The sequence below is a fragment of the Delphinus delphis genome, chromosome 15, assembly GCF_949987515.2.
Source record: "Delphinus delphis chromosome 15, mDelDel1.2, whole genome shotgun sequence".
NCBI classification, from domain to species: Eukaryota; Metazoa; Chordata; class Mammalia; order Artiodactyla; family Delphinidae; genus Delphinus; species Delphinus delphis.
The window spans coordinates 46,090,968-46,112,021 of NC_082697.1; the positions used below are offsets into that span (position 1 = coordinate 46,090,968).

Genomic DNA, 21,054 nt, shown 5'->3' on the forward strand with positions numbered 1-21,054 from the left:
TGTTAGGCTAACAGGTGGGTGCTCAGCTTATTAAAAGAGGTTCAAAACAACTATTTTCCCAGTCAGAAAAATGTTATTTTAAACACCTCCTGCCCTGTATCTCTTCTGCCCGTTACTCATGTTGATAACGCCCAGAGCATAAAAGGCATTTGAGCTGACTTTCCACCCAGCTCTGTAGTTTGCATCTCTTTTGACTCCTTCCTTATTGACCAGCAATTTCTAAAAGGTGACCAGTGATAAAATACGGGCTGCAGTGAACACACACACACACACACACACACACACACACACACACACACACACATACACATATAAGTACATATCTGTGTTTTATGCGTGTATTTATATGTTCATTTCACACACACACATACACGGGGGTGAGAGACTAAGTTTGTGTTTTCAAGCATGTTTCCAGGCAAGGGGGTGGCAGAGAGGCCTTTAAAGAGTTAACTGGAAGGGGAGGGACTGATGTAATCACTGCAGCTCATAGCCAAGTGCATCTGTTCACCATGAGGTCATTCTTCTGCATGCTAATGATTTGGAAAATCAAGTCTAATGCTTGACATTATCGGAAAGGCTATAAATAGTACAAATCTTTACTTTTTGGAAGCTGCTCTTATAAACTAAAGGAGAAAAAAAAAAAAGAGGGACTTTAGCGTGGCCTTGAGATTTTTTTTTCCAGAGCTGCTTTAAAGATCGTGTCTGGACCGTAAAGTCTTGGAGGAATCCACTTATGTCTGTTGATAAATGAATCCCCAAATCACTATTACAGTCACAGCTAGCAATTTGGGAGTGCAGGACTATTGGCATGTGTACTTTGACGTCTGATTGTAAGCATTTTCAAGTACCTTGCTCAGAAGTTGACAAAGATGGGTTTTTCTCAAAGAATGCCTGACACCAGGTTAAATGAGGGGTCCTTCTCCGGAAACGTGAATTGACTGCGTTTGCTGAAGATGGCTTTCTGCTTTAATGGTGCTGTCGAGAGCCAGCAGAGGGAGCACAGATCTTTGTTTATTTGTTAGCCCTGCATAAACACATCTGATTTCTCCAGATCTGGTCGGAAGCAATTCCTCCTTCACAAAAGGCTGGATTGTAAAGGCTCCAGGATTTAGAGCAAGTGGAAGGAAATTCCTCACCAGGCCCCATCAGACTCTGCCACTTTTCATGTAGATCATACTTGGAGCTTAAACCAGATTAGCCTGAGTCGGTGTCAGGCTGCTGCCACCGCTGCAGCTACTGTGCAAGAACGGCAGACTTGCATCTGCACGCCCAGGAGGGTGCACTCCTGGTAAGGCTTACTGTGCTCACCTACCTGACGAAAAAGACTTGTCATTCTTTTCTACAACAAAATCACTGTTTTAAGTTTGCAGAAGCTATCAGAGGACCCTGCCTGGGACCGCTGGGTCATTCTGGTGGCCAGTAAGTGTCCCCGTGAGACTGCAGATGTGTTACACATTGGCCCCAAAGTGAACCTGGCGTGTGGATGCTACACAGCCGGATAGCCCACCAGGCTTTGCCTCGAGCAGGAAGCTGTACCCAGCTCTCACTTGCTAAGAACCCCAATGGCAGGTGTCCTAGCCCTTCTGCAGTGACCCCGTCACGGCCATTTGCTGGGCGGTAAGCCATCAAGTCAGTCAGCAGAAACAGCACAAGGTGGAACTAACTCTAACCCCCCAAAGAGGAAAGGATTTCCCTGTTCGGTGAGGGTGGTCACTTCACAGATTCATTCGATATGTCTCCCTCTTTCCCTCCCACCCTCCCTGTAAAAGTGGTCTGAATAGGGTTTTGCTGGATAGCACTTCTTATGTGTTCGCCTTCCTCATAAATTTGCTGAAACCAGCCAAGAGCATTGTAGACCGTGAAGCTAGAAGGGGCTTCAGGAGACCCCACGTCCAGCCCCTCACATTCTGATAAGCTGCACCAGCAATGAGGAACGACCCGGAGCACCAGCGTCGGCCCCTCCACTCTCTCCTCCTCTCTGTGAGGTCAGCACGCGTGTCAGGACAGCATCCCAGGCTCAGAGGGTGACCGCTTCCCTCGGCCCCCGCTGCCTTGGGTGGTTTGTCACCTAACACTAGTTGTTGGTGACCTTGGTCACAGAGCTCCTGACCAGCCAGTGAGAAGGGAGTTTTTCAGTTTAAACAACCCGTGCAGCCTCTCTGGGAGGAGAGAAGCGAACACTGTCTCAGTGTGTCTTTTGGAACCGAGCCTGCTGGGGAAAGCTATTTCTCCTTCTTTGTGGTCCTTCAGGAAGCCTTCATGAGATGAGAGTGGGGTTTGGGAAAGACGCTGACAGGACCGCAGGAACTGGGGCTCCCAGCGCATGCCCTGTGATGCTGTGGGTTCTGTTCCTTCCTGTCACGGTGGCAGTTTCTGCGTTTGTCGGCCAGTACGCCCGTGGGACCATGAAGGTCTGTGGGGTCACCTAGCAGCTGTAGCTACAGAATCCTTCTAACCGACCACATCGAACAGATCAGGGAACTGAAGCCCAGAGTATGCCCCGACTTCATACAGTCAACAGACGCACATCAGATGCTCCCAGGTGCCCGGGTAGGTCAAGCTCTAGGGCTCCAAGGGGCCGTCCCAAGGCCGCGAGGGGCTTCAACGTTCTGGGGGTGCTAGGAACGCAGCAGGATCCGGGCCCCGAGTACTGGAGTGGAGGGAGAATGTGGAGCCGTCAGCCAGCCTCGGGCCACCCTTCGTGTCCCAGGGTTTGTATTTTCCTCCCTTGGTGCTGGATACAGTGCGGGCTGGCCTGCCCTTGCTCCATCCTCAGATCCCACTGTCTTCCTGTCCCCCGACCCCACGCTCAACACTGGCCAGAACCTTCCAGTTCCAGCCTGGAGCCAGCCTCCCCAGCTGCAAGGGGGATGTGTCCTATCAGAGGCCAGGCTCTGATGTCCCCTTCGTCCAGCCTGTGGCCTCGGTCAAGTTCACGTTGCTCTGCAGCCCATAGTCCAATTCTGTAAAATGGGTCTAACAGCAGTACCTTCTACATAGTACCCAATGATACGAACTGAAGGGCATTCGTAAGGCTCAGCAAGTTAGTATGTGTAAGGGGCTGAGGATAGTGCCCGGCACGTAGGAGCCCTCCACAGACGTCCCCTGGGCGGTCCCCTCACCACCCCGCCAGTCTGGGTTTTTCCTCACTCCGTCCTGTGCCACCCTCTTCCCTCCTGTTTCCACATGGAACTTGTGCCTCCTGGTTCCTCCTCTTGTCTTGGAGTCCCCTCCGCCTGCGTTGGCCCGTCTCTTGATGGGGGGGGGGCGTGCAAATGGGGCCACTACCCATGAGATGCTGGCCAAACATCCCGCCTGTGGGGACCGTCCCAGACATCAGACCCACGGCTACAGAGCAGGACAGCCCAGAACTATACTCAGGCCAGCCACAAGTGTCCCCCAAATACAAGTTCTCTGATGTTGCTGTCCGTTCAAGAGCTCGGGGCCACCTGCTCTGCCCGCAGCGCGCTGGGCTGTATCTGAGCCGCGTTGCCACCTGGCCTGAGAACCACCGACCACCCCGCAGGGGCTGTGAGACCCAGCCGCCCCCTCCCTCCCACGTCACCAGTCGGCTCAGCCTGACCCCTGTGCATAGGACGCTTCTTTAGAAACTTAAAATGCATCTTCTTGGACAGATGGTAAACATCCATGGGAATTTTTTTAACCCATAATCCCATACCCGAACCCGGTGGTGCTGGCTCAGCTGTGCACGGGGTCACCCTTGAAGCCATACCATGCAGATGGTCCCTCCACCAGAGATTTGGAGTTTTGGGTCTGGGCATGGGTGGGGACTTGCTTTTAAAAACTAAGCAGTGCTGAGAACCACCGTCCCGCACGCAGGCAATTCTGTGATACTTCCATCCTTGGTCCAGCTCCCTTTAACTTAGCTCACTTCTTGATTTTTCTCAGCACATGGAAGGCAGGCTTTGTCTTGTGTGTGTTTCCTCTATCTATAATGGGCTGTAATCTCTTTAAAGAATGATGCGTAAGTTTCTTTCTTACGTCATATGCAACAGGATTGCAGTAGAAATGCAGGCAGGAAGGAGTCTGGCTGTTGCCTTAAGGGGTCCAGGTGTCTCTAGACCACAGATGTGTGTGAGGCCTGATGCAGGAGCCAGACCAAACACCTGGAATCGGCTGTCATTCTCCGCCCCCCGACCCTCCTGGTCTCCTAGTGAAAGTGGACCAGTGAAGGGCAGCAGGGGCTCTCCGGGTGTGGAGCAGACAGGGCAGCCAGCAGCCTGGTTACTGCACATACTGGGTACCACAGCTGGAATAACTGAAACCTGGTTAGGATGCTTTCCTACGTGATATTGAGGGTTTTAAAGAGAATGTTCGACTACCCTGTTTCGCACCACATTTTGCCTCGTGCTTATTCATCCCTTTTTCCTCTAAAACTCCTTTACTCTCCCTGGTGTCAGCTCCGGAAGAGGGAAGCAAGAGATGAGACAAACATCTGTTCCAGTTGATCGGTTAGAAAACAATGTCACCCTCTCGCAGCCGCCCCTGAGCAGGACTCTGCGGCGCGTTTCAGGGGAGCACAGAGGGCTCTGGAGACCCTGCACTCTGTCTCTCCCCTTCCCTCCTGGAGCTTGAACTCTTGTTAGGGAAAAGCAGACACTCATGAATCACCAAAATTGGCTACTTATTAATAAGCGCAGATCAGTTAGCTCCAAACCACAGCTACATGTCACAAAGGTTCATCAAAAAAAAAAGACATTTAGTCAGTGGCTTGGGTCAGTTGTTGAGATTTCCCTGAGCCGGCCTTGCCGTCTGCTTCCTGAGCCTGGAACGAATGGAAACTTGCCTGATGTGTGTCAGTTGTCCCACTCGGCGTCCTGCTGGTCAGCCTGTAAGTTTCCCACGCTGGCTGAGATGGGGACTCTGAGAACTGGAAGGCCCGGTGGACAAGAGAATGAGATGCAGAGAGGAAGAAACCAGTCCTTCAGAGCCAGCGGGGGGACCCTCCTGCCCTGGGCAGGCAGGCGCGGAGGCTGGTCCCAGGTTCCCGGGAAAAGGCGGTACCCGAGACGATTCATTCCAGAGTATCGACATGACATTTAATGTGTTCCTTTGGAAGAACTTGAAGCTGCTGCTTTTTCTGTGAAATGCTGCTTTAGGTTTGCCCTGGTTTCTCAGCCTTGCAGGGTTTTAAGTGCGAACGGCACCCTCCTCCTGCCTCACTGTTAAATACGGCCCCCGGGGAGACACAGCAGTTGCCAGGAGATGGTCGGCAGGTACCAAGAATTTTTCTCACAGTCAGTTTTTGGAAAAGACTCTTAAAGCTTATTTGAAATGACCTTGAGAAATTGTTTCGGAAGAGTCTGGAGCTCCTGACACCACAGGTTCACATGCCTTGTGAGCCATGGCTGGGGCCCTCACCTCCAGAAGGTTCTAGCAGGTGGAACACGGACAGCCTCGGCCGTCAGGGTGGGTTCCTGGAAGCCTCGATGGTTTTGCCTGAATTTCTATTTAGCAACAACCAAGGCAGAGGCCAAATGGGACCTCTCTTAGTAACGTTGCAGACAGCTGAAGAAAAAAAGGAAGAATATTTTATACCCTCCTTTTCCTGAAGAATTTATGATGATAACCAGGAAATAAACCTCTAAATAGCATAGTAGAGAGAAAAACTGGTTCCTCTTTTCCCATTGGCCTTTAAAGTCCCTTGAAAGGCTTTAAGGAAGCCCCTTAAAAATGGGAAACATACCAGTCAACTTTGTAAAAAATTTAAAAAAAAAAAAAGATTGCATGAAGCAGACAGCATTGACGTGGCCAGAATTCGTTTCTCAGCACCTGAGAAACCTCGTAGCATCAGTGCAGAGAGTGTTGAGAATGAACAGGCAGAACCCTATCCTCTGACCGCTTCCAGAATATGAATCCCAGCTGCACAGGACACGCTCCACCTACCTGGGCCCCCACGCGGGCCACCCAGCATCTCTCCTCCTGAGCGGGATGGGCTGATTCGTGTGGTCACCTGGGGGTGAGGGAAGCCGCCGGGTCTTCAGGACCCTCTGGCAAGGTTCTGCCCCGCAGCCCCGATCCTGGGCGGGACCATGAAACACACGGCCTTGCGTGGCTGCAGAAGTGCGCCCGGGCAGACGCTGCAGCTGGCGTGTTCCCAGCCCTGCAACCCTGCTCCCTAGCTGCGTCCCCAAGGCTGGGATCAGCCCGGTGCCGCGTAACACCAGGGCCCTCCGTGACATCGGGCGTGACATGCGGCTCTCTGAGGCCGGGCGCTCCTGACCAGAGGTGTCTGCTGACCCAGGAGCATCAGGGACGAGGGTCCCGGAGGATAGAGGTCACCACTGAAGAAAGGAAGCAGCCAGAAATAAGGGTTCTCAGGCCACTAGGCTGACTCTACTCTCTATCCCATTACCCAGAGTTGGTGACTTGCTAGAGGCCATATTTAGATACTCGGGTCCAGCTTGGGTCCCGGGACCCACACACCTTTGATGCAGCTTCAGTAGATGGGGCGACAGTTCCGCTTGATCGTCACACAAACCCCACGGGGCCGGGGCCTCCACACACATTCCATAAAGATTGGGGATAGTGAGGGGTGCTAAGGAGGAAAAGCACGAAGGAGGGCCAGGAGTGCTACGGACACATAAAACAGGGGTGGGGTGCACTTGAAATGGGGTGGCAGCGGCGGCCTCCCCGAGACGGTGACGTTTGCGGGAAGCCTTGAGGGAGACAAGGGAGAGGGAGCCATTTGGAATTTGGGGGAAGCAGTCCGGGCAGAGGGAACAGCACGAGCAAAGGCCCTGAGGCCCATGTGAGGAGCAGCGAGGAGCCCAGCGAGGTGGGGACAGAAGAGCAGGAGATGGTCAGGGTGGCCCTCGACCCAGGCACAGACCTCAGCTGTCACTCTGGTGAGACTGGCAGCTCCCTGGGGGTGTGAGGCAGTGGGTGACATGTTGTGATTCTTGTTTGAAAAGATCACTCTGGCTTCTGCGGGGCGTATTCCTCAGGAGGGGTGGGCGGAAGGCCAGCCAGGTAAAATGCACGCCCATCACCTGGCATGCGGCAGGCACATGGTTCATGTGTGACTAAGGAGTGAATGTGGGTGGTGCAAAAGCTGTTCTCCCCAGACCTTCACTGTGGGCCCACAAGAGAGACCCCCAGAGAAGCCCCCTCAGCCCGGTGCCACGGAACGCAGCCCTAACCCAGCCAGCACAGGTGGAGGGAGCACAGTAACACCCCTCCTTCAGGGGAACTGGGCAGGATTCTGACCTGTGCTCACCCCTTTAAGACCCCCAGACTCACACCAGAACCCACGAGCTTGCATGAAGGACCACGGTGGGTACCTCTCCATCGTCTGGAGAGACTTAACATGACTCCCAGTTACCCAGAAGGGCTGGGACATGGGGTGAGCTTCCCTGGCATTTCTGATACAAATTGTCTCTAGAACAATCCATGGACAGTAATTCTTTACATCCCCGTGGGGATTTGCAGCTTCCTGTCCATGCTTCCCACCGTCTGCCCTCAGCAGAGTAAGAGTGAGCCCTTCGGCAGTTTGGAGCTGTTCTCAGCCTTGGGTGTTTTTTGTTGTGTCAAGGCCAGGGTCACGGCTTAAGTTTCTCCCAAACGAGACTCATCACCCACCCCGAAAGGACCCCTGCTTGTGGGGAGCACGCTCACAGAAGTGAAAAGCAGGGTGCAGGGAGGAGGCCTGCCTTAGAGGCAAAGGCAAAATGTTCCTCCCCACAGGCAGAAAGGACGATCTCGGAGCCTTTATGGTCTGTACAGGGTGTAAGGTGGCAAATGCACCCCCTCTTCGGCACGGATAACTGAGAAATCCAACTGAAAGCTAACCAAAGTATTTCCTACGTTAGAAGTGGGCAGCGCAGGAAGACTTCACATGTAGAAAACAGCTGTGGGCTAAAGCAGCTTCCTTCACATCTGAAGACCAAAGGACAGCTTTTATCCGTAGGACCCAGACAGCCCACTGCACCCTTACTGCTTCCTCAGAGCATTACGGAGAACTCACCGTCCTCCCGCGTGTCACCACAGACGTAACTTCTGTGTTTCCTGGAGCTGCTTATTACTGGGAAATTTAAAAAACAATGCCCAGCAGCACACAGAATGCCAGTGTAATCCCACCTCACCGCCCAAGGCCACGCCTCTCACTGTTGTGGCCTCTCCCATTGCGGAGCACAGGCTCCGGCCGCGCAGGCTCAGCGGCCATGGCTCACGGGCCCAGCCGCTCCGCGGCATGTGGGATCCTCCCGGACCGGGGCATGAACCCGTGTCCCCTGCATCGGCAGGCGGACTCTCAACCACTGCACCACCAGAGAAGCCCTCACTCCTGAGTTTTTATAAAACAGACGAAGTTAGAATAAAGCTGGGAGACAACCTTGCAGGGAGAGCAGTGTGTCACCCGAGGGGTAGCGCCGTTTGCTCTGCTTTGAGGATGGTTCGCGGCGTGCGGCGTGGCTCGGGAGGACCCTGGCTGGGGCTCCAGCTGAACCCCACAGCTGCCCCCGGCCCCCTGCCTCCCTGGGTCCCATGGGGGATTTCTCCCTGCAACTTGGAGCCACTTCTGTCGTTTCCCTCTTGGAAAGGCTCTGGCAGTAGTGGTGCCCAGGCCAACTTCTATTCTTTCTTGTCACTTTTGAAAAACAACGCTATTGAAATATAATGTGCATCCCATACAATTCATCCATTTAAAGTATGCTACTCAGTGCTTTTAGTATATTCACAAAGTTGTGCAAGCATCACCACAATCTAATTTTAGAACCTTTTTATCCCTCCTGAAAAACAAAAACATAAACCCACTAGTAGTCAGTCCCCGTTCCCCCCACCCCCAGCCCTAAGCAACCACTAGTCCACTTTCTGTCTGTCTGGATCTGCCTATTGTGGGCGTTGCGTGTACACGGAATCAGACAATACGTGGTCTTTACTGACTGGCGTCTTTCACTTAGCACGTTCTCAAGGGTCGTCCGCGTTGTAGCCTGTATCGGTATTTTACATGTTTTTGTTGCCAGATAATATTCCATTCCGACCACACTTCGGTTCCATTCATCATGTGGTGGACATTTGGGCTATTTCCACTTTTTAGCTATTGTGAATATTGCTGCTATCAACATTTCTGTACTGTTTTTCCATCTTGAGATGTGAAGAATTCAGTCTGGTAAAATGAGCAATCTCTCCATGGCCGGGATAGACGGAGATCTCCGTGTTCACACTCTGTGAGCTAGCTGGAGGGTCTGGAAGCATCTTTCTCCACGAGGGCCTAACAAGATATTAATTTTCAGTGTTTAGTTAAATACAGTCATAGATGCATAAATGTACATTATAGTCATGGAAGGGGGAGAGAAAAATGCCAGACAAGCGTTTTCAAGAACGTTCCACCCGCCGGCCGGGCCCCCGCACAGGTGGGCGGGCACAGTGCACGCACTTTCTCTGCCCGTCTGTCTCTCGGCCCAGCTGCCCTAGCTTTCTGCTTCAGAACCCAAGTTGATGGGCCAGACCAACGACCAAAAAAGAAGCCAAGCCCAGAGCCAGGTCCGGGGCCAGGACACAGCCCCTTCTGCTGGGTTGGAAATTCTGGAAGCCATCCTTGGGCCATTTGGCCATGGTAATCAGGCTGGCTAGTGCCCACTGGCCTTGGGTTGCCAGTGCTGCGTTGAGTGTGTAGGCTTACCCCGTTCCTGGTCCTCAGAGCCATTCCAAGGGGTCTGAGTAGCCCAGACAGCTCTCTGATCTCCCGCTCAGTCCGCCTTCCTGCTGGGAGGGTATTTAGCGCTCACCTAAAGCTGGAACCCCAGCCCACTGTTTCTCTCCCTCACCATGGCAGCTCTCAAAACCGTTCCCTTCGCTAATTATCCTGAACCAGCTCATCATTTCCCACACTGATGGCTCAGTACAAGGACCCAGGGAGAGCAGCCACTTTTCTTCTCTGACCCTGCCCAGCGTTATCCCGGGGGACAGTCCTGGACGGCAGCCTTGCCTCAGAGATAAGACGCCTGGTGCAAATCCTTGCTCTTTTGCTCTCCGGTGAGTACAGCCAGAGAAAACAGGCCACAGAAAGGCCCACCGGTTTTCGGAAAGCCTCCGACAGAGCTGCATAGAACACAGCAAATCTCCAACCAAGACGGTGGTTTCCTGTGTCTCTTGAAACCCTTGTGGATATCCAGGTGTCAGAGGAGCCTCACGAGGCCCAAGAAGTAGGACATCTTTCTCTAAAAGCAACTTCTGGAGTCTCCAGACGCCCGCTCTGTGTCTGAGCCGCTGAGTGACCGCAGTTGGCCCGTTGGCATCCAAGTTACTCCTGAAAGGGTCTCCCCAGGGGCGTCTCGCTCAGCTGCTCTCAGATGTGAGTGGGGCCGACTCCTGATTCCCAGCACCACTCACGTGTAAGAAATCTCTGAATTTAAGATACGTATTAACCCGTACAATCAGTGTTTCTCCACCTTTTATTCTTCCTGCCGTACCAGGGAGGCTTCTAAGACATTTTTATTTCCTAATTTGTCTCCTCCCCTGAAACACCACAGAAATACCGTCTACCTGTATATTCTCTGTACTTCTATCTGCGCTTTATACAGAGTAAGATATTTTTGCCCCCCGGTGGCATGCCGTTAACTTTGCCACCACAGCTTTCAAAGGCAGGGGTTTCATCTGCTCTGTTCACCGCTGTCACCTGGAGCCTAGAACAGTACCTGGCACATACCAGGCACCCGGTTGATGAAATAATTAGGGTTGGCGTCTCCCATGCCCCTGGGCATCACGCAGCTCCAAGCACCGTGGTCTCTTCTGGTGTCTCCACCGCTGCCCAGGGTGGTGGGTACCTCTTGCTGACCCCCAAGGAGGCGTCAGGAAGCTGACAGCCTGCTCCTCTGTGCCACGCACAGGGGCCCCGCCCTTTGGTAGCACTGTCTGTTTGTCAAGGGCAAGTGACATTTGAGCCCCATGGAATAATTACGGCAGCCCCCAACTGCCTCTGTGTTTGCATCTCCTTAACTCGCCCATGGATTGGCAGTTCCTGAGACATTCTGTCTGGTCCAGCACAGCACACCGGGCTGCATCTGGGGACACACCGGGAGAGGGGCAGGCTGTCCTCATCAGCAATTACAAACAAGCCCTCCATTGTCAGACGCACCATCTGTTTGCTTGCTTCCACCAATCGGCTGCCTGTACGCCCAGCATCACCAGGGCCGAGGGGCTGCAGGGGAGGGGGATCGAGAAGCCCCTTCGTGGGGAGAGGGTCAGCAGCACGGGGCCCTGGGAAGCCCAGCCCCTCCACTGGAGGAAGACCCACCTAGAGATGTCCCACGATTGCCGTCTTCCAGGAGCACATGGTGCATTGGGGGAAGACAGGCAATCTAGATCATCGCATTGTCTAAAGGTCCCTCAGAAAACATACCAGTCCAGCACCAGGAAGCAACACTGCCCGAGAACTTCCTGTGCCCCTAGAGCTCGATCACCGTGTAAAGAAGGAGCCGTTACCAGTGGCTAGAAATCAAGTAAGACAGAGAAGCCTAGTCCACATCGCGATCAGTTATTTATCCTGAAGTTTCCAATCCCACATAATTTTGGAGGGTGGGGAGGAGTGAAATTTTCATTGATGGACTGTACAGTACAGCTTCAGAGAAGCCCAGATTTCTTCCGGAGAGCCCCACCTAAGATCTGTCGGTGGTCCCTCCTCCGACGGCATCCGTCTTAGAAACTGGCCCTGGTCACCATGCCTGCCTTGCTGGTGAGGTCAGCAGACAATCCAAGTTTACAACGGCGGCCGGACAGACAGCAGTCCATGTCATTGATAAATGTCCTTTGTCCAGATATGATGGTGGTCTAGTGACACTGAATCGAGGAGCATTGTGGCGGTTAGGGTGAGGAGCTGTCACCTGACGCGGAAAGAGACTGCGTTTGCTAAGGAAACCCACGTGGGAAATAGGATGGCCGTGGTGAGGGGGGAGTTGGGGGAGTTAAGAAAAACTATCACGAAAGAGCTCAGAGCCTCTCTGGGGTCTGGCAGGACTGCTGGGGTCCTGCTACTCTGTGCGCGAGGGTCCGATGTCGTCTCTGTGGGGTCCCTTTCGCAGCCACACTCTGCACAGCACACTGCGTGCTTCCCCCCTGGGGACTGTCACATCGCAGGTGCCACCCGTACTGAACTGACACACTGCGTACCACTCAAAACCTGTAAAATGAAACTTGGAGACATGTAAACTCGTACACTTGGAGGGTGTCAGTTATTTTTTCAAGGCATCCATAGAATTCCAATTGCTGGTCTTGAAAACTCTTCTCTTTGACTGTATCTTAGACCAAATATTTAGGAAACATCAGGCAGCAGGGACAGGATACCAAGGTCAGTGCCACCCAGTGTCTGCGGGGCTCCCAAGAGCATCTCTCACACATCCTGGGAGAGCTAACGTTACCTTCGTTTCACACCTATCTGGGTGACACCAGCTAGAATTCTGTCCTGCCGAGGGACTTGTAGGGGAATTTCCAATTCGTAATGATCTCTGAAACTGCAAGAACACTCAGGCCGCCCAGGAATAAACGTATTTTTAGCACTGTGCTCATATCAAGTTGGGCTGTGCGTGTGCCAGGCTTGCATTCACTTCATTTTATGTTCTTTCCCTTCAGATACGTAAAGGCCTCGGCGCGGTATTTGTACAAGGTAAGACTGACACTTCAGCGGATTGGCCAACCACCCTGCTTATTCACTAACCCATCTCCCTCCGTGGCTGACTCAACGCCGAGATGCCCACAGGTTCCTACCTCCTGCTCTCCTCCACAGGGGCTCTGCCCTGCGTGTCTGCGCTGCCTGCCCACCCGGGAAACCCAGGCTGGCCTTTCTTCGGCCCCTGTACTCCGGGTGGAATCCCACACCAACACCTGCCATCCCAGAAAATGTCTTTGTCACCCGCCCTTTTGTGTGCGGGGCCTCGGGGAGCCAGTGGACCCAGGGCCGCCCCCTTTTTTGTCGCCGAGCCAGGAGGAGCAGGGTCTTGAGATGGGCTGATAAGACGCAGCACGTGCGGGCTGGCCTTTGACCGTTGGCCTTAATGGGGCCTCCGAGGCCTGGGCTGGGGAGGGCAGGTCGTCCCGGGTCTGCTGAATGGAACAGCTGGGAAAGGAAGAGCAGACAAAAGCTGGGGGAATCTCAGAGGGTGGAGAACCCCGGGATTGCTGTGGTTTAGGACCCAGAGGGCAGACCAGCCACGGCAGGTGTGACCTCCGTGCGCCTCCCCTTTCTGCCCCGGTCTGGAGTCCAGGCCCTTCCTGTGCGCCCCAATGGATGGCAGACACCCCGCAGCAGTGCTGCAGAAAAGCCTCTTGGGGTGGCCTGGGCTGTACCCACTCATGGGCTCATAGGTGGAAGGGAGAGCAGATGATGAGGAAGATGATGGGGCAGGTCAGGGAGCGAGGTGTCATTTATCAACCGCGTCACCCACAGTGGGGCCGCAGCACAGACACCGTCACTGCCTGAGTAGATGTGGAGGGGAAGTTAGGGTCTAGAGTTCTTGGTTTAGCCGAAGCACTGCCCACCTCCCGCAGGCAGGGCCACTGCCACAAGGAGCTGACCCTCCAACCCAGCTGCCCTTCCTTAGCCCCTCAGCCACGGAATTGCCCCAACCCCGGGCTCACTGGGGCCAGCCCCCAGGGCGGCATGAGCCACAAAGCCCAGGTGCCCATGTCGGCCGGGCAAAGCAGCTGTACAGTCCCCTCCAGCAGTGGGGATGCGTGCAAAAGCCTTTATTTGCTGGGACCCCGCATCCACACGTGTCCTCCTGCCCCTCCACAAAGGTGGCCAAGTGGGGCTCCAGTGTCCTTTGAACAGACCCCCAGCTTCCAGCTCGAGGAAAGGCCGGGCGGGGGCAGCGGCTGTCAGCAGCCAGGAGTGGAATCGCCCCTTTGCGGCCGGCCTGCTCGGTCCGCAGCTGCCGCCTCCCCATCAATCACGGGGTACAGTGGGCACAACGGGAGCCAGGGAACGGGCCAACAGAAAGGTGGGGACTGGAGGAATGCCGGGGGCGTGCAGGGCAGGCTTCTGCCCGGGCGTGACCTTCCTGGGGCACCCGGTGGTGGGTCCACTGCCCTCAGATGCAGGAAAGCCGCTTTGCTGCAAGAGCTTCGCAGCTCGTCAAAGTTGGCATCACCCTGCCCACCCGCCACGCCGCAGTGCAGGACCGAGAGAGGCCCCCTCCTGCCTCCCTGGTAGGGGTGGAGGGTTAAATGTTTCCCTTCTGGCCCAGAAGTACTCTCACTTAATATCAGGTCTTTGAACATCACTTTATCTCTTTCATTTACTTGCTTTTTTTTGGGAAGGGGGGTCCCTCTCCCAACCTATCTGATTCCAAAGTGGGTGGGGTGGTGCCTAGTTAATAACGTGAAGTCTTACACAATTCGAAGTGAAGGTATTCAAACTAGAATCGTACCTGGGATTCAGTCAGGGCTGTTCGCCCTGCGGCCCGCTCCCCTGGACTACATGCTGATGTGATGCCCACCTCTGGCTCCAGGGCGATGGGCCGATGTAACCAACACTGCCTCCACCTCTGATGGCAGTACAGCTCTGCTGCTTTTAGCGAAAGCAGCCTGTTTTCAAAGACAAAAACAGCAGGAGAGAGACCCACAACTCTTGTCTCTGCCGCGACCTTCCTGGGACCAGAGGGAGGAGACAGAAGCCCGGGCTGGGGGACCTTAAAGCTGAATTTCGGAACAGCACCGGGGAAGGTGGTCTCCTTGGCTCCAGGCGTGTTTGCAGGTATTGATTCCAGAGGCACTCCCTGGAAACAATGAGGTCAGATCCGAAAATGACAGAAGATGCTGTGAATAAGGTCACTGCGTACATTAATTTCAAAGGCCAGTAATGATGGAAATGGCAGTAGCCAAAGCCCCAGAAGTGAAGGATGTCGGGAGGTGGTTAGAAAGCCTGCTTTTGAGGAAGCTGGGGTGCAGCCCAGCAGCGTTTAAAAATAGGTTATTAGGAGGGTGACGAAACGGTCCTCCCTCGAAGCACTGCCCAGGGGACCTGCCTCAGCAACCGCGGCCCGGTGTTGCAGCAGCGGGCGCCTGGGTTCCTCCGAGCAGCCCTGGGGACTGGGGGCACGGCGGGCACGCAGCCTTCAGCTTCATTCCTTTTTCCCTCTGGAGCTAAACAGCTGTAGGCACTTCTGGATGCATTCAATTAGTCCTGACCTCCTGTCTCAGACCCCTTGGGGAATAATCGAGTTTTAACTCCTGGTGTAAAGTACCAGCATGTAGATCTGTGTAAATAATAACACCGACCGGTCCACGAGCTACCCCTGAAGTTTTTCTTGCTCTTTCATTGACTCTGGGCCGTGCTGCTCCTTTGGCTTCCCCCGTTCCCCGCACTGTCATCAGTGCCTTTTCTCTTCATTCTTTATTGCAGATTGGACGGTAAGGCCCAGTGAATTTCAAAAAGATTCATAGCTCCCTTTATGCTGCAGGAAAGTCCAGAGCAAAGGCTGGGAAGAAAGACCTTGGTCTGTGGGTTCATTCAGCAAACACTCCTGCACGCACAGCTCCGGGCGGGGGTCCAGCCCTCTTCCAGGGGCCGTGGCATGTCCTCCCTCCAACCTGTGCCCACGTGGGCCTCCCTCTGCTTCCTTCCAGGGCCCTGGCCGCCAGGCTGAGCCTCCTGCACGGCGCCTCTCGGGGAGTGTGAGACGGCTGAGAGTCCCCCACTTCCCCACCCGAATCCCCAAACCCAGACTCCGGGAACATCGCTGCCCTGCTGGTGCCCTCAGCCGGTCTCCCCGTTCACCGTCTTCTGAAGTTGAAGAGGAATCCCACCGAAATGCTGTGGATCGGACTTTCAAACTAGGCGGTGGCATCTCAGGAACCCTGGGCTTCGAAGGAAGAAAAGAAAAAGTCGCAACAACCGGAGACTCGCCCACTGTCACGCGGCGCCGGTGGGGCTGCCCTAGCAGAGGAAAAAGGAGAAGGTTCCGGGCTTTCCGGGAGGGCGGGGGGCAGCTGACTCTGTCCGCCGGTCATTTATAAACCCATCATGTCTCACCGAGGGGCCGGTTGTTGGAGGAATGTTCCCTGCCTTGATTTTGCTCATTCTTCTTCTGTTAGGATTTATGGTTAGTCCAGAATTTCATCATCATGGAAATTGGCTTTCCCTAGAGTCTCGAGCCCGGGAGAAGTTTTACCTCCGTTGCTGTGTGTATCCCACCTGGTTCCTGATGCCCGCTAACTGGGGAGAGGTTTCCTGCCCCTGGCCCTGCTGGAGGCCCTCCAGGTGATGATGGTGAAGCTTCTATCACAGAGCGCTCAGGTGATTCTAGAAACACAGGGTCCTGTCCCCGCAAAGCTCCCTTCCAGGCACCTCCGAAGGCTTTGCCCTGTGGTGCCCTGCCGCTGGGGCCTCACACACGTTTCCTGACACACAGAGCTTTAGGGTGACAGATCCCGAGTGGAGGGTGTGTGATCCCTACTTTGTACCCATTTGCCTCCCCAAGGAAGGCCTGTTGCATCTTTTTAAAAAAAAGAAAGAAAGCAAGCAAGCCCCACCTTCCGTCTGTGCTTGCCGGGCGCTCTTGCTGGGGTCGGTGTGTTGGGTGCAGGCCCTCTGCGTGTCATCTAGGCCCTTGGGCCATCTGCGGAGTAAGCCCAGGGCTCAACAGGGGAGCCGCCAGCTAAGGGCTTGGAAAGGTCTCCGTGCAGGTGCTTCCCCACCTCTCCACTCTTGCCCTCACCTGTGCACACCCCCAGCCTACCTTGGCCACCTTCCCGCTGAGCCCACTCTCCCGCAGAGCTGCCGTTTCCCCTGACCACCCAGGTCCAGGTGGCTGGGCTGGTACCCGACGTTGGCAGGAGAGGTGGGCAGACCCGGGAGCCAGCCTTGGTGTGGGGACAGTGGAGAAAGGCTTTCCTGGAAGGAGGGGACTTCTAATTCTCGAGGGAGCGTGTTCTTCTGTTTTACAGAGGATTGCAGGTAGGACTTGAGGCCAGGCCCACAGAAAGGGGGAGCTCGAGCACCGCTGGGACCCGAGAGAACCAGGTGCATTCCAAACAGAGGCCGTGCTCTGGGCCGGCCTGTAAACGGGGCCGATCTGTTGCTTTATTGGGGACTCAGTGGCAACATAAAGGGTGACTGGAAGTGACAGCCTTTTCTGCTGTGTTAGCAGCTGTCACGATTCTTATCTTCCTGGGCACCCCCTCCCCGACCTTAAGTGATGTGGGCTGTCTGCTTGGTGTGCTTTGGCCCACGTGGCTCTGGACTCAGCACGCTCGCCGCTGCTCCGTGGTACCTCATTCCTGCGGGAAGGGCATCACATGCGCCTGGGCTCCCGAGTGCCACGGAAGCTCTAGCTTCTGGGAGAACGTGTCACCTTCAGGCTCTAGAATACCCCTGTTGCAGAATTCTTGGATTTAGTCAGTGTCAGGATTCAGAATCGTATTGAACCCCCCCGGACTCTTGCACCGTGATTCCACTTCATCTCCAGGAACCAGTCCTGACCTGGAGTGGGCAATCCGGTTCTAGGTAGCAAATAGGTAGACCTTCCTATAATCCCTCATGATCTTTGGCAGCCCCGTGGCCCTAGAGGACAGCCGGAAGTTCTATGGCTCTTAGCAGTAACAGCTTTTGTTTGGAGATTTGGAACCGGGAGACAGGAACCCTAGCGACCAGTTTTGCTTGCACTCACACGCACTTGAATCGTTCATGTTATTTGGGGTGGAAAATTGAAATGATCAAGTTTTTTTTTTTTTTTTTCACTTAGAAAAGCAAATATCGAGCTTCTGTAATAAATGCCTTTCAGCAAAATTGCCGAGGATCACTCATCCGGTGGGGACCCCACCGGAGTCACAGTGCTGACTCGTCACTTCAGTAGGTCAGCATCTGTAAACAGAAGTGTCCCTAAGCGGCCCAAAATAGATAAGACTTGCTGGCTTCCAGGCAGGGCCAGGCCAGTCCCCTCACTTCTCTGCACGCTGATTTCCATCTGAAGCAAAGATGTTGTTCTATAGTCTCACTGAGTAGGTTTTTGTCCTTAAAAAAATAGTAATTCCACAAAATGATGACATTTGAAGTGGTAAAACCTTAAGTAGACAGCAGTGGGGACGTGTAGCTCGGGTAAGCGACTGTCACAGCGTCTTCCTGCGGTTAAGGCTGCAGTTCCCGACGGCCGCTGGGAAGGAGGGGGTTTCAGCCTGACTCTATGAGCGAGGCCGGCTTATGGGACCTTAGCCTTACCAACAAGATCCTGTGGCTCGGCAGACAATGCAAATCACGTCTTCCCGACCTTCCTCAGGTGTGACCACTTCGTTCACTGTCCTATCTGTATCATCTGGAGGTCTGAAGGACGCTTTCATGTTTACTGTGATGTCGTAGATGTAACTGTGCTACCTTCATAGCTACTGAAGGGGAATGTCCACATCCGAAGGGAAATTCAGCAGGAAACAACCATGTTTTAGTTGCACTCAGTACCTATGTATGACATAAACATTAAGTGAATGTTTTCTTGTGTTTTCAGGTCTACAATATTTAGTACATGTAAATGAGGATGAAATTTGATAAACCTGGTAAATTAAGTTATAGGGTGTCATGTGATTTCTATCTTGCTGTCTCTTATTATTTAATTTTCCTGATGCTCCACACCTGGGCTTATACCTCCATCGGTGTAGACTTTGCCTGTAACCCACTTGGCAGGCACGGTGCCCCGTGGCGAGGGGTGACCCTCGCCCAGAGAAGCACACGGCCCACCGATGGCCACTACCTGACTCTCCAGTTTGCCCTCTGTCTTTAATTCTGATTTACTGTGACGACTTAATAAAGTAGAAACACAGTACTCACGTGCCACGTTTCTCTTATTTTCATTATCGTTTGTAGGAAAATAAAGTTTATCCTGGCATCTAACAAAAGATGGTTTACATTTTTGTCAGACGAAGTTGTTCAAAAGCATTTTTTTGAACCAAAGCCTTAATATGTATCCAGAATCGTAGCCAGTATGGATACAGGGAGGTTTGCCAATGTATTCATGTAAAAATTGACCTCTCGGTTCATACCCTGGAATGCCAAGACCAAGCATCATTGATCGCCTATATCCAAGTCCCTCCTGTTTTCGTGATTAAATAGCCAGGTGTGTATCAAAGCCCACAGTGAGCCCCAGCCTGGGCTCCCGTCTCTCCAGGGCAGCCTCTGCACCAGCCACCCTTCCAGAGGTCTGGAGTCCCTGACCCTGCTGAGCAAGAGGCCAGCTTTGAGGGTTTGTCTTGTGAAGAAGTGGTAGGAAGGATGTAATAACGCCTCCTGTTGGTGCGCTGAAGCCCGGTTGTGGCCCCAACTCAGGACTCCAGCCACATTCGGACCACCTGGCCAGGTGGCCCCTGCCAGCATCCTGAGCTACTCCCATGCTCTGGACAGCAGGGGACTTCCAGGACATTAGACAGTCAAGCTTTGTAAAACGCATCCATTCGTCCATCTGCAAATATTTGTTGAGTACCTGTTACTTACGAGACATGTAGTGACCTCCACAGGGATCCAGCTGCCTTCCTGGGAGCCGAGCAGAGCCTGAATCCATTTGGCTTTTTTTTAGCTTTTGACTGTTAGCGAGAGCTCGCTTGAAGGTATGTTGTGCCTTTAATACTTGGTCCCTCATAAAAGGAAGCAGGATGATTTTATTCGTTACAGAGGCTTTGTAAGATGCTGAGTCCTACCCAACCCCCCCACCTAGATTCCCATCATGAGGTCTCGGTAGAAACCCATCGTCTGTCTTTTTCAAGCCTCCCAAGCATTCTGATCTGCAGAAGGATTGGGGTTGAGGCGCTTGGACCAGCCCCATCGAGATGCATTGGGCAGCTCTCACCTGCAGTCCCTCCCGCATGTGCATCTTGGAGGGGCCGGGAGTGTGAGGCATTGGGGAGACCGAGAGCGGCTGCCTCAGGGCAGCACCCGCTCTCCTCTCTAGATGCAGATGTTTGTTCACTTCTGTACACCTCTGAGGTAGTGCTATGGTCCTGTGTCTGTTTATAAACTAAATCGGGGCCACTTGATTTGTTAAACAGTGTATGTCAAGGGGAACTATTATCGTTCACCTTCTTTCTATAGATGGCAATGGTTTTAATTGCCTTTCATTTTTCAAATCAAAAAGTGGAAGTCATGAATGTGGAGCCCAGTGGACGTGCTCTGATGCACCCGGCTCACCGAGACCCAACTGTCTAGTCGGAAGGGCCATCCCTCCACTCCCACCACCTCCTTCTACAGCTGTTGAAACCCAGGCTCCCTGGAGCCCCGCAGCTGGAAAGTGGGGCTCCAGGCAGGGGCCCCATTTCTTGATGACACTTACCTCAGCAGCAGTCGCTGTTCTTAACCAGTGTACGCGTTCCTTTCGGCTTCGTGAAAATGTAGCTTCGTGTTCCTTTCAGCCACCAGGCACATTTCCCTGAGGCCAAGTCTGAAGCCACCTGGCAGTCCTCACGCAGACCAGGCCCAACGAAGACCAGGGAACTTGTTTCCTGGGAGACCCTCCCTGTGGGCAGAGAAGAGGACGCTGGGCCTGGCCTTTCTCTGGGGCCCCAGGAACTGCTGGATGGTACCTCTCTGGAAAGATGAATTTGCTCACATCTTCAGATCTGAACAGTGGGCTTCTGGTGAAGAACCGGCGCGAGAGCAGGCTTCCCAAGCTTGGTGGCGGTGATGCCTGGGCAGGCCTGCCACCCTCTGGAAGGACCCTCTGCTCTCTGCACACACATATCCTCAGAGTCATTGAGCACTTGGGGAAGTTTGGCCAAAATTTTCTGTTCATTGTCTCCTGAAAAAAAGTTCTAGGTTCAGGAGTTCAAGGGAAAGGAGGGAAAGACACATCAATGGCCTCACATGCCCTTAGGGTGGCCCTCGAGTGCAGTGGAAAGAAGCCTGCTCCCAAGACCTACAACAGAGGTTCTTTGTACTCAGCTCCAGCCACACCTCCTGCCCCAGATAACAAAGCATGGCCAGCTGACACCCCAGGGCGTCAGGGGCATCTATAATCATAGGAATACACTCTTCCCCAAATCAAATGCTCTCCAACTCGCCCTCCACTACAATCCAACAGTAGCAACAAAAGCATCTGAAATGACATCATCTGAAGTGATACT

General features: G+C 53.7%; 1 protein-coding gene across 1 annotated transcript in view; it reads left to right on the plus strand.

Moving 5' to 3' along the window:
• Window positions 1-18,761, plus strand: part of RALGAPA2 (Ral GTPase activating protein catalytic subunit alpha 2) — a 281,692-nt gene extending 262,931 nt beyond the window's left edge. The window contains exons 39-40 of the mRNA XM_060031295.1: window positions 12,589-12,622; window positions 15,583-18,761. Of these exons, the coding sequence (XP_059887278.1) occupies window positions 12,589-12,596 (8 nt within the window). The 3' untranslated portion in view covers window positions 12,597-12,622; window positions 15,583-18,761. The remainder of the gene's footprint in view (window positions 1-12,588; window positions 12,623-15,582) is intronic.
• The last annotated feature ends 2,293 nt before the right edge of the window (window positions 18,762-21,054 follow it).